Source organism: Lithobates pipiens, unplaced genomic scaffold, assembly GCF_037356315.1.
Source record: "Lithobates pipiens isolate NorthernLeopardFrog02 unplaced genomic scaffold, aLitPip1_a1.2 Scaffold_8, whole genome shotgun sequence".
Lineage (NCBI taxonomy): Eukaryota > Metazoa > Chordata > Amphibia > Anura > Ranidae > Lithobates > Lithobates pipiens.
The window spans coordinates 10,275,817-10,291,166 of NW_027507903.1; the positions used below are offsets into that span (position 1 = coordinate 10,275,817).

At 52.3% G+C, this 15,350-nt stretch overlaps 1 protein-coding gene across 1 annotated transcript in view; it reads right to left on the bottom strand.

Moving 5' to 3' along the window:
* Positions 1-4,502: 4,502 nt before the first annotated feature.
* The window catches only part of LOC143962678 (ras-related protein Rab-11A), a 33,315-nt gene continuing 22,467 nt past the window's right edge, over positions 4,503-15,350 (bottom strand). The window contains exons 4-5 of the mRNA XM_077472043.1: positions 12,702-12,782; positions 4,503-5,355 (exon numbers count right to left, since the gene is read on the bottom strand). Coding sequence (XP_077328169.1) covers positions 5,216-5,355; positions 12,702-12,782 — 221 coding nt within the window. The 3' untranslated portion in view covers positions 4,503-5,215. The remainder of the gene's footprint in view (positions 5,356-12,701; positions 12,783-15,350) is intronic.

The following is a 15,350-nucleotide window of genomic DNA, read 5'->3' on the forward strand; positions in this document are numbered from 1 at the left end:
AAAAAATATTGCTTTAGCCATTTCTTACTGCAGTATTGCATTTTTTTTTTAAATGTCTCTTGCTGATTGTATCAAGGTCAACTTCCATGTACAAAATAAATTGACTTTCACTCAACAAGCGTTTTTTGTTTGTTCTTTCAATAAAACAATTCTGCAATTTTCCTCCTCTTCTGATCATTGGGGGGGCATCAGGTTTAATGATCATGCTGGGCCTGAATGCCTTCCCATTGGGGTCTGCAGACCTGGCTGATATTACTTGAAGGGTTGTCAGACCTTACGGGGGGGGGGGGGGGGGGGCTGGGGGTGTGCCAGTCAGTGTATGAATTGAACACAAAGTAAATGAGTTCTGAATAATAGATATAAGACATTAGGACACATCACCGTTAGCACTGGCTTTGGATGCCCACGTGTATGCAAAGTGAAGTGAACCGTGCAAAGTGACGTGAACCCTGCACTGAATGACACTGGTGTACAGTAATTCCACTATATATAAACCATTTCAAGGACACGCGCTTCTAAAACGTTACAAGGACCGCCAAACTCATTACAAGGAAAAAACAAAAAAAACACTTGTTCCTAATGGCAATGCATCTCCTCTGGATGGAGGAAACACAATAAGTGAAGGTCAGGATGGAGGACCTAGCCTTCAAGCTTTATGGGCAACGTGTCCAATAGATGGTTCAAATCTCCAATAGTCCCTGCTGAAGATTCAGCAGCCCTATCACAGGATCTGCTAACCTGCAACATCCATAAAGATACTAACAGAATAGATAACTAGCACATCAACAAACCACTTCAAAAAAAAAAAAATCTGCAGCACAGAAACCAGAAGAACCCTTCTGGAAACGGGACACAAAATGCTAAAAAGGACAACATCACTGCCTCGGAAGGTGGAGGAGGTTGTCCGTTCATTTGTCTGCAGCTGGCCATGATAACCTTTGAAATGAGCAGAAGGAAGTTACTGGGAAACGCAGTCTGAGGCCGTGTTCACATGTGTGCAGCCGCCGTTTGCAGCCCGGGGTCCGATGCGTTTCTGTTCAAACAGATCAAGTTTCGATTCAGATGAAAATTTTTGCCTGAATTCGCACCTGAACTTGACCCAAAGACCCTTTTGGAAACCGCACTGCGGCCACTAGGTAGCGCTATACAAGTCATTCATTCATTCATTCATTCATTCACTCCGGACATGTGTGAACCAGCTCCATTGAGAGGCGGTCACATTCACAGGCGTTAAAACCGCATTCTAATTCGCACATATGTGAACCCGGCCTGATAAAATCTTCCGTGTCCATTTATTTATGACACGTTAAGTCCAATGGTCCTTGGGGGAATAGAAACGTTTTTAGAAATGCAAGAGAGCCCTCAACTTGCAGAAAAATCATACCATAAAGCCTCTATATCAGCCTCTCAACTTTTTTTTACCTTTGATCAGTGGTCTCCAAACTGCGGCTCGGGGGCTAGATGTGGCCCTTTGCTTGCCTTATATCTGGCCATTGGGGCACAATTCCACCAACTGACACCAATGATGGGACACCATTCCACCAACTGACACCAATGATGGGACACCATTCCACCAACTGACACCAATGATGGGACACCATTCCACCAACTGACACCAATGATGGGACACCATTCCACCAACTGACACAAATGATGGGACACCATTCCACCAACTGACACCAATGATGGGACACCATTCCACCAACTGACACCAATGATGGGGCACCATTCCATCAACTGACACCAACGACGGGGCACCATTCCATCAACTGACACCAACGACGGGGCACCATTCCATCAACTGACACCAACGACGGGGCACCATTCCATCAACTGACACCAACGACGGGCACCATTCCATCAACTGACACCAACAACGGGGCACCATTGCCCTTACTGACACAATAAATGGGGCACTATTCCTCCCATTAAGACCAATGATGGAGCACAGATGCAGGGGCATTTTCAACACCCACTAGCCACAGTCTGGACCCCCCCAAAGCCTGAAAAACTTTGCTTAGAAAGTCTGGAGACCACCCTGCCTTAGATGATCTCTGGAAATAATTTTCAATTCTCAGGTAACCCCTGCTAAAACCAATTCATTGGGGGTCAGTGGGAAGAATGGCCCCTTACAGTGGTTGCCAGAATGCCACCCCTGAAGTTAGTTGAAAAGATCATTAGTGTCATGCCACCCCTGAAGATGGTTAAAAAGACCACTGGTGTAATGTAGAACAGGGGGTCTCCAAACTCTTTAAGCAAAGGGCTAATTTATTGTGCTTCATTACAACCACTTTAACCTACAGGTAAGCCTAGATTAAGGCTTACCAGTAGGTGCAAGAAATATCTCCCAAACCTAAAAGGTTTAGGAGATATTTGCAGGAATAGTAGCACCGATGTCTACGGAGCATGCGCCATAGACATCAGGAGCAGGTGCACTGAGCATGCCTTTTCCAACGGCAAACATGGCGTTAGTGGCGGCACCAGCACGCATGCGCGGGAGTGACGTCATTGCGGCTCCGGCCAGTCACAGCGCCTGGAACCGCGATACCCAGAAATCACTCTGGGATAGATGGCGGCGTCTGAAGAGGCGAATGAGGGCCGATGCCAGCGCTTCGATCTCAGGCAAGTAATTCATAATGAGCTAGTATGCTCATTATGCCTTTGACTTGCAAGGTGTAATTTTTTTTTTTTTTTTTAAAGAGGCTTTTCTTCCTCTTTAAAGAGGCTGGACTGTGGCTAGTGGGAAAAGAAAGTGCCCCCCCCCCCCCAATCACTGCCTTTAGTAGGAGAAGTAGTGCCCCATCATTGATTTCAAATGGTGGAATAGTGCCCCAAGGGCTAGATAAAGGCAAGCATATGGTGCACAATCATTGATTTCAAATGGTGGAATAGTGCCCCAAGAGCTAGATAAAGGCAAGCAAATGGTCACATCCAGCCCCCAGGTCACAGTTTAGAAGCCATTGGTCTAGAAGAGCCCTGGTTAACAATGGCTGCTCTATATGGACTAGCAAGAAACCTCTCACTGTGTGTTTTCACCAAAAGTAAATGTGCCCCGGATGACAGCTATCACTGTAGTTCTCCTAAAACAGGAGTAGCTGTAGCTGCTATGCCTGCTCCTCACTGCCTCCTGCCAAAGGAATAAGCAGCCTTTGTATTATGTGAATACATTCAGGAAATACAAAGGCTTCTGTGTGAATGAGCAGCAGAGGGGAGGGGCGGGCATGTCTGCTCTGTATGCCTTTCTCCTCACAGTCCGAGTGTCTAGAGCAGCTATTCTCAAGCTATGCCCACCCCTCCCCTCCTCCCAACCATTCACAAAAGTCTTAGTATTATGTGGACATATTCAGAAAATACAAAGGCTTCTGTGAATAGGCAGCAGAGGGGAAGGGCAGGCATAGCTCCTGTGTGTGCGTGCCTCTCTCCTAGGCCTGAGTGTCTACAGCAGCCATTCTCAAGCTATGCCCACCTCTCCTCCTGCCCATTCACAGAAGCCTTTGTATTATGTAAACACATTCCCAAAATACAAAGACTTCTGTGAATGGGCAGCAGAGGGGAGGGGCAGGAATAGCTGCTCTGTGTGTCCCTCTCCGAGTGTCTAGAGCAGCCATTCTCAAGCAGGGTTCCATGGAACCCTAAAATTCCTCCAGGGGTTACTAGAGTTGTGGTTGACTGACCTCCCATCTGGTGGTTCCTGCATAGTTCCAGCGTCAGTGCCACTTGGAAGAGCCAGTTGCATGATACTAATGGTCTCATTGCCATTCTTGCAGACAGCTAGAAGGATCATCACTGTAAAAGGGAGCACTTTTACCACCAATGATGCCATTTTCTCACTGACCACCAATGAATGATGCCATTTTCTCACTGACCACCAACGAATGATGCCATTTTCTCACTGACCACCAATGAACTGGTTCTAGCAGGGGTTCCACGAGGCCTGAAAATTTGATTCAAGGGCTAATTTTGCGTAAAAAGGACCTTTTTTTTACCCAAAATTAGCCAGGAACCATCAGATGGGAGGTCAGTCGACCACAACTCTAGTAACCCCTGGAGGAATTTTAGGGTTCCATGGAACCCTGCTTGAGAATGGCTGCTCTAGACAGTCTGGTCTAGAGTGTAATTCTTGGAAAAGCAAAAAAACTTTTAGAGATAGAAATAAGCCCAAGAGATTTTATGCAGCTCCTTGAACTTAACTCGTAGTGTGCCTTCATGATTTAACAAAGTGGATGAACTCCTGGAATTCAGCTTGAAGCAACAACTTGCATGTTATCTGCCATGAAGACCTTTATTTTCAGCAGTGAGCTCAGATAAAGACTGTGAAAGAGTCAAGTGGCTGAAAATAATGCATTATAGCAGCTACCAATTGAACAGCAAAGAAAACCAGCAAAAAGAAGAAGTCGCTAAGCCTGTTTGAATAAAGAAGCCATCTCCTCTCAAGTCTTCCTACATATCTTCTGGCTGAATGCCGCTACTTAGAAGAGCATGAACAGATCCACCTGAAGTAGTATGGTTCAACAGTATAAACACTTTATTACACATCACACCTGTTTTTTTTTTTTATCATGTAGTTTCTAGAGATCAAAACAGCGGATCTAGCAATGAGTGACATACAAGTGACATTATCTATTACTGGTCGAGAGTGGGGAGAAAAAAAAAAACAAAAAAAAAAAAAACAAAAGGGAGAAAAAAACAAAAAAAGATCTGTTGAGTCACAAGGTATCAGGAGAGGATGCCTCCAGCAGGCAACATGCGTTTATTTCATATATTATACAGACATCTCTGAGTGGAGACAGGAAGAGGGAGGGGGAGGGGACTAGGGCAGACCTGGAATCATTGTATTTGTAGAGAAGAAAGAAGAAGGGAAGAAGGCGGAGCACAGGAAGAGAAGAGAGAGAGAGCGTGAAAGAGGATTAGATCATTTCCTTAATACAGAAAGTCAAAAATCAAAAAAAGAATTTTAAGACATGTAAAAATCCAGATGGAATAGTAAAATTAAAGTTCTTACACACATACACTCAAAACAAAAAAAAAAAATATATTAACAAAAAAAAAAAAAAAAAAAGAAAAAAAAAAAATAGAATTCCAAAGAGTCCAGTGCAGGACGTGGGGAATATACAGAGCCTGGCACCTCTAGAACTGGGCACAGGTATTGGGCCTGGGCCCCCCTCCAGAGCTGGACACAGGGAATGGAAGCCTGGCACTGTGCAGGCAGCGGCCGTTATATGTTCTGACAGCACTGCATCTTTGGTTTGTTTTCAGTGGTGGGTGGGACATGTATGGGGACAACGTTGTTACTTGGGGACATGTCGTTTTCACGTCTGTCAGACATCTGCTTTTGAGACACAATGCGGTAAATTTCTGAAAGACAAAAAGAGAAATTTGGTAAAAATTCAGACACAATGAGGACCCGTCACTCTTCTCTGGCAATAATCAAACGATAGCTGAAAAGACTCACTTATACAGTGATCAGCCATAATATTATAAAGTGAATAACATTAATCATCTCATTACAGTAGCATCTAAAAGTGGGTGGGATGTATTCGGCAGCAAGTGAACATGTTGTCCCTGAAGCTGTTAGGCTGAAAGCATGGTTGCACCGATACTCGTTCTCCTGCAAATAGTGCAATACCTGAAATAGATACCTTACAAAATGAATGCACTCAAATTGCACTGCACAGAATCGAATGTGATTTGAACAGAAATGTGATGCGATTCCTGTCTGAATTGCATGCGGTTTCCTCCACCACTCCTGTATGATCCCAGGTTTCTCATAGTAACTTCAGCCTGGGTTCAGAGGAGCAGCACGGGGAAACCAGATACGATTTTGGACAGGAATTTCACTGCTTTCCTGTTTAAATTGCATTTGATTCTTTGCAGTGCGCTTTGAGCACATTTCATTTTGTATGGGTTCAAATCGCTCCGCAAAAGGTATCAAGTTCAGGTATTGTAGCATTTGCACAAGTAAATGCTTAGTATCTGCACCATCAGTGTCGGACAGGAATTCCTATTCAAATTGCATGCAATACTTGGCAGTAGGATTCGAGCCCATTCATTTTGTATGGGCTCAAATCGCACTATAAAAAAAAAAAAAAAAAAAAAAAAAAAGGTATCCATACTCAATATTGGCAAGTACATGATTGAAAATATCAATACTCACCTGAAAAAAAAAAAAAAAAAAAAAAAAAAAAAGGGGGAGAAAATAAAAATAAAATAACTAAAAATAAAAACTGTATTGTGCAACCTTAGCTGAAAGCAGAAACAAAAAAAAGTGGGCAAGTGTAAGGATTTGAGCAACTGACTTTGTAATGGCTAGACGGGGGCAGAGCAATTCCAAAAACAGCAGCTTTTGTGGGACGTCCCTGGTCCACAGTGGTCAGGACTGACCAAAAATGTGGTCCAAGGAAGGTAAACTGGTGAACGTGCAAACACAGGGCCATGGGCAGCCAAGGCTCGATGCACGCGAGAAGCAAAGGCTGACCTGTGTAGTCCGATCCAATAAAAGAGCTACTGTAACTCAGATTGCTAAAAAAAATAAAAATAAAAGCTGGTTCTGATAGAAAGGTGTCAGAACATACATAGCATCGCAGTTTGTTGTGTATGGGGCTGGGTAGCTGCAGATCGGTCAGGGAGCCCGTACTGATCTGTGTCCACAACCAAAAGCACCTACAATGGGCAGCTGGTTCTAGTGAGTGGGAGCAACAGCGCCCCCCGTGCCCGGCGGCCAGTGGGAGCAACAGTGCCCCCCCCCCCCCCAGTGCCCGGCGGCCAGTGGGAGCAACAGCGCCCCCCCCCAGTGCCCGGCGGCCAGTGGGAGCAACAGCGCCCCCACCCCCCCCCCCCCGTGCCCGGCGGCCAGTGGGAGCAACAGCGCCCCCACCCCCCCCCGTGCCCGGCGGCCAGTGGGAGCAACAGCGCCCCCACCCCCCCCCCGTGCCCGGCGGCCAGTGGGAGCAACAGCGCCCCCACCCCCCCCCCCGTGCCCGGCGGCCAGTGGGAGCAACAGCGCCCCCACCCCCCCCCCGTGCCCGGCGGCCAGTGGGAGCAACAGCGCCCCCAAAACCCCCCCCCCCGTGCCCGGCGGCCAGTGGGAGCAACAGCGCCCCCAAAACCCCCCCCCCGTGCCCGGCGGCCAGTGGGAGCAACAGCGCCGCCGCCCCCCCCCGTGCCCGGCGGCCAGTGGGAGCAACAGCGCCGCCCCCCCCCCCCCCCCGTGCCCGGCGGCAGTGGGAGCAAACAGCGCCGCCCCCACCCCGTGCCCGGCGGCCGTGGGAGCCAACAGCGCCGCCCCCCCCCCCGTGCCCGGCGGCCAGTGGGAGCAACAGCGCCCGCGCCACCCCCGTGCCCGGCGGCCAGTGGGAGCAACAGCGCCGCCCCCCCCCCGTGCCCGGCGGCCGTGGGGAGCAACAGCGCCCGCCGGCCCCCCCCGTGCCCGGCGGCCAGTGGGGAGCAACAGCGCCGCCCGCCCCCCCGTGCCCGGCGGCCAGTGGGGAGCAACAGCGCCGCCGCCCCCCCCCGTGCCCGGCGGCCAGTGGGGAGCAACAGCGCCGCCCCCCCCCCCGTGCCCGGCGGCCAGTGGGGAGCAACAGCGCCGCCCCCCCCGTGCCCGGCGGCCAGTGGGGAGCAACAGCGCCGCCCCCCCGTGCCCGGCGGCCAGTGGGGAGCAACAGCGCCGCCCCCCCCGTGCCCGGCGGCCAGTGGGGAGCAACAGCGCCGCCCCCCGTGCCCGGCGGCCAGTGGGGAGCAACAGCGCCGCCCCCCCGTGCCCGGCGGCCAGTGGGGAGCAACAGCGCCGCCCCCCCGTGCCCGGCGGCCAGTGGGGAGCAACAGCGCCGCCCCCCCGTGCCCGGCGGCCAGTGGGGAGCAACAGCGCCGCCCCCCCGTGCCCGGCGGCCAGTGGGGAGCAACAGCGCCGCCCCCGGCGGCCAGTGGGGAGCAACAGCCCGCCCCCCGTGCCCGGCGGCCAGTGGGGAGCAACAGCGCCGCCCCCCCCCCCGTGCCCGGCGGCCAGTGGGGAGCAACAGCGCCGCCCCCCCGTGACCGCGGCGCCAGTGGGGAGCAACAGCGCCGCCCCCCGTGACCGGCTGCCAGTGGGGAGCAACAGCGCCGCCCCCCGTGCCCGGCTGCCAGTGGGGAGCAACAGCGCCGCCCCCCCGTGCCCGGCTGCCAGTGGGGAGCAACAGCGCCGCCCCCCCGTGCCCGGCTGCCAGTGGGGAGCAACAGCGCCGCCCCCCCGTGCCCGGCTGCCAGTGGGGAGCAACAGCGCCGCCCCCCCCGTGCCCGGCGGCCAGTGGGGAGCAACAGCGCCGCCCCCCCGTGCCCGGCGGCCAGTGGGGAGCAAAGCGCCGCCCCCCGTGCCCGGCGGCCAGTGGGGAGCAACAGCGCCGCCCCCCCCGTGCCCGGCGGCCAGTGGGGAGCAACAGCGCCGCCCCCCCCGTGCCCGGCGGCCAGTGGGGAGCAACAGCGCCGCCCCCCCGTGCCCGGCGGCCAGTGGGGAGCAACAGCGCCGCCCCCCCCGTGCCCGGCGGCCAGTGGGGAGCAACAGCGCCGCCCCCCCGTGCCCGGCGGCCAGTGGGGAGCAACAGCGCCGCCCCCCCGTGCCCGGCGGCCAGTGGGGAGCAACAGCGCCGCCCCCCCGTGCCCGGCGGCCAGTGGGGAGCAACAGCGCCGCCCCCCCCGTGCCCGGCGGCCAGTGGGGAGCAACAGCGCCGCCCCCCCCGTGCCCGGCGGCCAGTGGGGAGCAACAGCGCCGCCCCCCCCGTGCCCGGCGGCCAGTGGGGAGCAACAGCGCCGGCCCCCCCGTGCCCGGCGGCCAGTGGGGAGCAACAGCGCCGCCCCCCCCCCGTGCCCGGCGGCCAGTGGGGAGCAACAGCGCCGCCCCCGGCGGCCAGTGGGGAGCAACAGCGCCGCCCCCTCCGTGCCCGGCGGCCAGTGGGGAGCAACAGCGCCGCCCCCCCGTGCCCGGCGGCCAGTGGGGAGCAACAGCGCCGCCCCCCCCCCCGTGCCCGGCGGCCAGTGGGGAGCAACAGCGCCGCCCCCCCCCGTGCCCGGCGGCCAGTGGGGAGCAACAGCGCCGCCCCCCCCGTGCCCAGCGGCCAGTGGGGAGCAACAGCGCCGCCCCCGGCGGCCAGTGGGGAGCAACAGCGCCGCCCCCCCCGTGCCCGGCGGCCAGTGGGGAGCAACAGCGCCGCGCCCGGCGGCCAGTGGGGAGCAACAGCGCCGCCCCCCCCGTGCCCGGCGGCCAGTGGGGAGCAACAGCGCCGCCCCCCCCGTGCCCGGCGGCCAGTGGGGAGCAACAGCGCCGCCCCCCCCGTGCCCGGCGGCCAGTGGGGAGCAACAGCGCCGCCCCCCCGTGCCCGGCGGCCAGTGGGGAGCAACAGCGCCGCCCCCCCCGTGCCCGGCGGCCAGTGGGGAGCAACAGCGCCGCCCCCCCGTGCCCGGCGACCAGTGGGGAGCAACAGCGCCGCCCCCCGTGCCCGGCGGCCAGTGGGGAGCAACAGCGCCGCCCCCCGTGCCCGGCGGCCAGTGGGGAGCAACAGCGCCGCCCCCCGTGCCCGGCGGCCAGTGGGGAGCAACAGCACCGCCCCCGTGCCCGGCGGCCAGTGGGGAGCAACAGCGCCGCCCCCCGTGCCCGGCGGCCAGTGGGGAGCAACAGCGCCGCCCCCCGTGCCCGGCGGCCAGTGGGAGCAACAGCGCCCCCCCGTGCCCGGCGGCCAGTGGGAGCAACAGCGCCCCCCCGTGCCCGGCGGCCAGTGGGAGCAACAGCGCCCCCCCGTGCCCGGCAGAAATACCCTTCTGAAATCTAATTATTCTCTGCTGATGGGGCTCACATAGTCCCTAGGGAAAGGGGAGAATCCAAGTTCACGCAAAGCCACTAACTGCCTGAACTTCATTCCTGCCAAGATCCTTCAGAGAGATGAATGGCCGTTCGCACGTCAGAGGAACAAAATCCCAAGGATTCCAGGAAAAAACAAATGACTGACTGTATAAACGCTTATAATAGTTTGGTATATAGTTTTAAAATACTGAAGAAAAAAAAAAAAAAAAAAATCCAGAGGTCTACTTTAAAAACAGCTTGATATTTGCCAGCCCTTAAGGACATCTATAGAAGGATCACTGCTGGCATATATGTGAAGTCAGCACTGTGTGTTCTCTTCTCCCTATCTGGCGACCTTGAGAATATTTGTGTCCTGAAAGTAATGCAGTATTCATCACCAAAGTGCACACAACACAGCACAAGATCTAAGAGAACAGGAAAAGGGAAGTGTACACAACAGCAAAAGACCTTTCCAAATAAGCTGGTGACACTAGAAATGTCAGGCTTGGTTGAACGTTTTTATCATCTTTAAAATAACAGGCAGTTGGCACTATTAACATTTTTTTTTTTTTTTTTTTTTTTAAACATACAAGTAGCAGCAAGTTGCATTCCATGCTTTTCAATGACAATGGTTAAAATACGTGCAACTTAAAGAGATTGTAAAGTCTTGTTTTTCTTCCTATAAAGATAAAAACAAACATGTCATAAGTACCTGCTCTGTGTAGTGGATTTGCACAGAGCAGCCCAGGTCCTCCTCTTCTCGGGTCCCTCTTCTGTGGTTCTGGCCCCTCCCCTCCTGTTCAGTGACCCCACAGTCAGGAGCTTGCTATGGGGGCACTCGAGCTAAGTCACAGCTCTCTGTGTCCATTCAGACACGGAGAACCGCACTCTCACCCCCGACTGGCTAGCTGACTGATTGGCAACAGGGGCAGCCGATGGCTGGGTCTCAGCCAATCAGGGAGGGAGAATGTCGGACAGCTGATATACTCGTGGACAATCGCTGGACAGAGGGGCTGCTGCCCACAGAAGGTTTTTAATCTTAATGCATAGAATGCATTAAGAAAAAAAAAAAAAAAATTAAAAAAAAAAAAAACACTTCTGCCTTTACAACCCCTTTAAAGCCGCAGCAACTTTAAAAAGGTTCATGCACTACTCTGGTCTGACTTTGATGCATCTTGAGACTGCAATGTAAACCCTCAAATGCACTTGTGTGGGCTCACTCCAGTGGGCGGCTCTGCGTGCCCATTGACACATGGAGATGCAAACCCCGTGAGTTTTTCAGGCAGTCTTATGTATGTATATAGACTACACCTATATTTTCTGAGTCTGACATATTCAGGGCATTATTTTGCTTTGGTCAAACTTTGCAGTTTGCCTTTATCTACAGGTGCCCCTTTACCTGTAAAAGGTAGGTTTGTTTTTTAAGTAAAAGGTTAACTATGCCTTTAAAGCGGCTTCCGGGTGTCGATCACTGGCCGCCGATGACGTCACTCCTGTGCATGTAATGCTGCATCTGTCCCCCCCGGCGCCTCTACACCGAGTACCGAGTGATCAAACACCGCCGATCGCTCGGTTCTCACAGCTCCCGAGCAGAGAGCAGCAGACTGCCAGTCACAGCTGTCTGCCCTGTCCCCTCCTCGCTCACTGGAGCGCTAGGCTGTGGAGGGGGTCCGGCTCAGGCTCTCAGCAAGTCGCTGAAAGGCTGAGCCAGGTTTCGGTGCAGGGATCCAGGGCGGATCCCAACTTTGTTGTCATTACTATGCGGAGCCTGGACCGGCTCTGATGTCAGCAGAGAGCGGACTAGTTAAAAGCTTGTAGGAGGAGTTTTCATTCTCCTCCGATTGTCCTATGAGGCTGCATGACCCCCTGTGGCCCTCTGCCTGGACAGTGCTAATCGGCCTTTTGCTGATCACATGTATCCACCCAAGGAAAAAAAAAAAAAAAAAAACTCTAGCAATACACAAACTGAGCATGTGCAGAGTGCCCTCAAGGCTCTGTTATATCAGGAGATGGATTGGGAAAAGTGGAAGAAGGGGAGGATAAGAGAAGACAGAATTAACCCCTTCCACAGTGAGGAAAACAAGCATGCTTTAACTGCAGGGGTGCCCAACCTTTTGAAGAGCGAGGGCCACTTGACCGACTTTGTAACCGATCACGGGCCACATGGAGCCGAGCGAGCGGAGGACAGGTCAGTGTCCACTCTGCATATGCAGAGCAGACACAGACACACCCCACTCTACGAGCCCTCCAATCCGACCTGCCCAGAATGAAGTGGAGAGATTCCCATCTGTTTTTTTTTTTTGCGGATTGGAGGTAGGCGGGGTAAACAGACACAAACTCGTTTACATCTGCTGCTCCATAGAGGGTCCGATTGGATAGGACAATTCGGTTTACCTGAACCGCGGGTGCAGTGCACCTGTGGCTTTCCTCAGCTGCACTTTGCCATAGACTTATGATATACAGCAGGTGTTGTGCACTTTCTGAAAGCGCACCAAACCCACAAATAACACAAGTTATGGCTCAGTGCAGGCAACGACCTGAGATCTGAGGCAGGAGGTCGTGGGCCACATCAGAGGGCTCCACGGACCACGTGGCCCCCAGGCTCTCCCACATTGCTGCATATGCAGACGGATTTTATGGTTGTGGGTTTAGCATTAATGCATATGTCACGCACCTGATAGAGTTTGGGGTGACTATTATTGGCACCGTATATTTTTCACAGATGTAAAAGGAGCCCAAACAGGGCCTAAAAGTGGAGACTGCTGTTGGATTGTTATATGCAAAACAAGCACCTTTATTACTTGCATTCTATCCTGTGGTGCCATGCCAAACAAGCAACCAGGGCATAGCTGACAATAGTTCAGAACGCAACAGTGCTCATAGTCTTTACCTGTCAGGATCGTTTGGAAAGCAGCCTCCACATTTGTAGAGTCCAGGGCTGAAGTCTCGATGAAGGACAAACCATTCTTTTCTGTACAAAAGAAAAAATTGCAAGTCAGATTAGGTGAGAACATAAAACAAATGCTTTAATATTGCTAAGAAACAGGCAATTATAGCAGCAAAGCAACCGACAGAAATCAGAATTTTTAATTATAATATACAAGAAAAAGGCTGGGTTTTAAAGCGGAGCACCAGGCTCCCCAGAAAATTTAAAGTCAGCAGCTACAAATACTGTAGCGGCTAACTTTTAATATAAGGAAACTTAACTGTCCGGGCATCCAGCAATGTCTCACACGGGCAGATTCTTCAATAGGCTTCAGGTGCAGGCGCTGGCATCTCAAGTAAGGGAAACGGGCAGAGAAGCCTTGCGGCTTCACAGCTGGTTTCCTACAGTGTATGCACCCTTTTTAATGGCCCTGTAGTCTTCTGGACTCTGGGAGCCAGAAGACCGCGGGGGAAGGAGGCGCGGCATCTGAGCCCCCCCCCCCCCCCCAAGAAAAAGTGCCAAATGTGGCAGTGGATGGGGAAGAGTTTCAAACAAGCATTTCCCCTTTTTGTTCAGCTGAAAAAATTCTAAGTCAGCAGCTACAAATACTGTAACTACTGGCTTTTAAAGAATATTGGGACACTACCCATCCAGGGATCCTGCAATGCCGGCACCCCAGCCGATTTTAGGACTGGCTCTCGGGTGCTGCCGCAGCCGTTGCTAGTAAGGAGACCCGGCGGCGAAGCCTTTTTAGCTTCACAGCCGGTTCCCTGCTGCTCATGCGAAGCATGCTGCACTAACTGGACCAGCAGCGGGTGAAGGCCGAACTTCCGAGGAGATGTCGCTGCGGCGTAATCGTCTCCCGGAAGTGGCAATCCAGGAGACAGTCCCATATAGCCAGCAAAGAGACAGTCCATATAGCCAGCAAAGAGACGGTCCCATATAGCCAGCAAAGAGACAGTCCCATATAGCCAGCAAAGAGACAGTCCCATATAGCCAGCAAAGAGACAGTCCCATATAGCCAGCAAAGAGACAGTCCCAAAAGCCAGCCAAAGAGACAGTCCCATATAGCCAGCAAAGAGACAGTCCCATATAGCCAGCAAAGAGACAGTCCCATATAGCCAGCAAAGAGACAGTCCCATATAGCCAGCAAAGAGACAGTCCCATATAGCCAGCAAAGAGACAGTCCATATAGCCAGCAAAGAGACAGTCCCATATAGCCAGCAAAGAGACAGTCCCATATAGCCAGCAAAGAGACAGTCCCATATAGCCAGCAAAGAGACAGTCCCATATAGCCAGCAAAGAGACAGTCCCATATAGCCAGCAAAGAGACAGTCCCATATAGCCAGCAAAGAGACAGTCCCATATAGCCAGCAAAGAGACAGTCCCATATAGCCAGCAAAGAGACAGTCCCATATAGCCAGCAAAGAGATCCCAATCCATCAAAAGAGACTTCCCCATATATTCAGCAAAGAGACAACCCCACAAATATATCCCATATAACAAGCAGACATACACATATAGCAAAGACCGACACATACGCGGCCGAATGTCTCCCAGCATTCAGCCCATGCATGCAGGTGTGGGTTCAGTTTTTATACAAATATTAATAAAATTAAGGTTTAAAACCTAAAATCAAGGCAATATTAGACAGCACCTCAATTTGAAATAACTCACTATGCAATTATAAAGCTTCCTAAATCTCTTGGGAAAATTGGTTTACCTGTTTTTTTTTTTTTTTTCTATGCAAGGTTCACCCCCTAAGCAAGCTGAGGTAGGTGTGTTTTTTTTCACAGGCGTTTATATTTTTGGGATGTGTTAATGTTGCAAGGGGAAAGTGTCCGTCATGCAGGAATGCAACAGGTACGTGCATTTTACATGCATTTCCATTTAAGTCTATGGAATCAAAAATGCACTCTGCTGTGGGTAAAAAAAAAAAAAAAAATAAATAAAAAAGTCCTTGACCCTTTCCAAAATTCGCACCAGTTGAGAAACTGCATAGAGGTGAATGTGACCCATAGGAAATCGTGTTAAAATGGACTGTAGTGCATTTTGGCAAATTTGAAGATGCACTGCAAAATGCGTAGGTGTGAACCAGGCCTAAAAAGGGTATAGGTTTTAAATATATCTGTTTATAGCAAGAGAAAAAAAAAAACAACAAAAAACAAAAAAAACACACACACACACACACACACACACACACACACACACCTGAAAATTGCTGCTTTTACCAGCCTTTATCCAGCACTGACACCCCATGCAAAGACGAGTTCTGCCACTAGAGGCAGTGTGGTAGAATTCTACTAAGTATTACCTGTATGACTAATCATTGCTCACTGTGACCTTATACAAAGATTTTCCCCAAGTACAGAGATAGCTTGAGCAAAACCTTATCTGTACTATGTGAAAAAATGTCTGTACAATCCATTCAGAATAAACCAGTTTAAATGAGGGGTTGAAGATCCGGAAATGTACCGTATATACTCGAGTATAGGCCGACCCGAATATAAGCCGAGGCCCCCAATTTACCCCCAAAAAAACTGGCAAACTTATTGACTCGTGTATAAGCCGAGGGTGAGACATGCCTGTCCATCCCTGTGTGTGTGTCCGTCC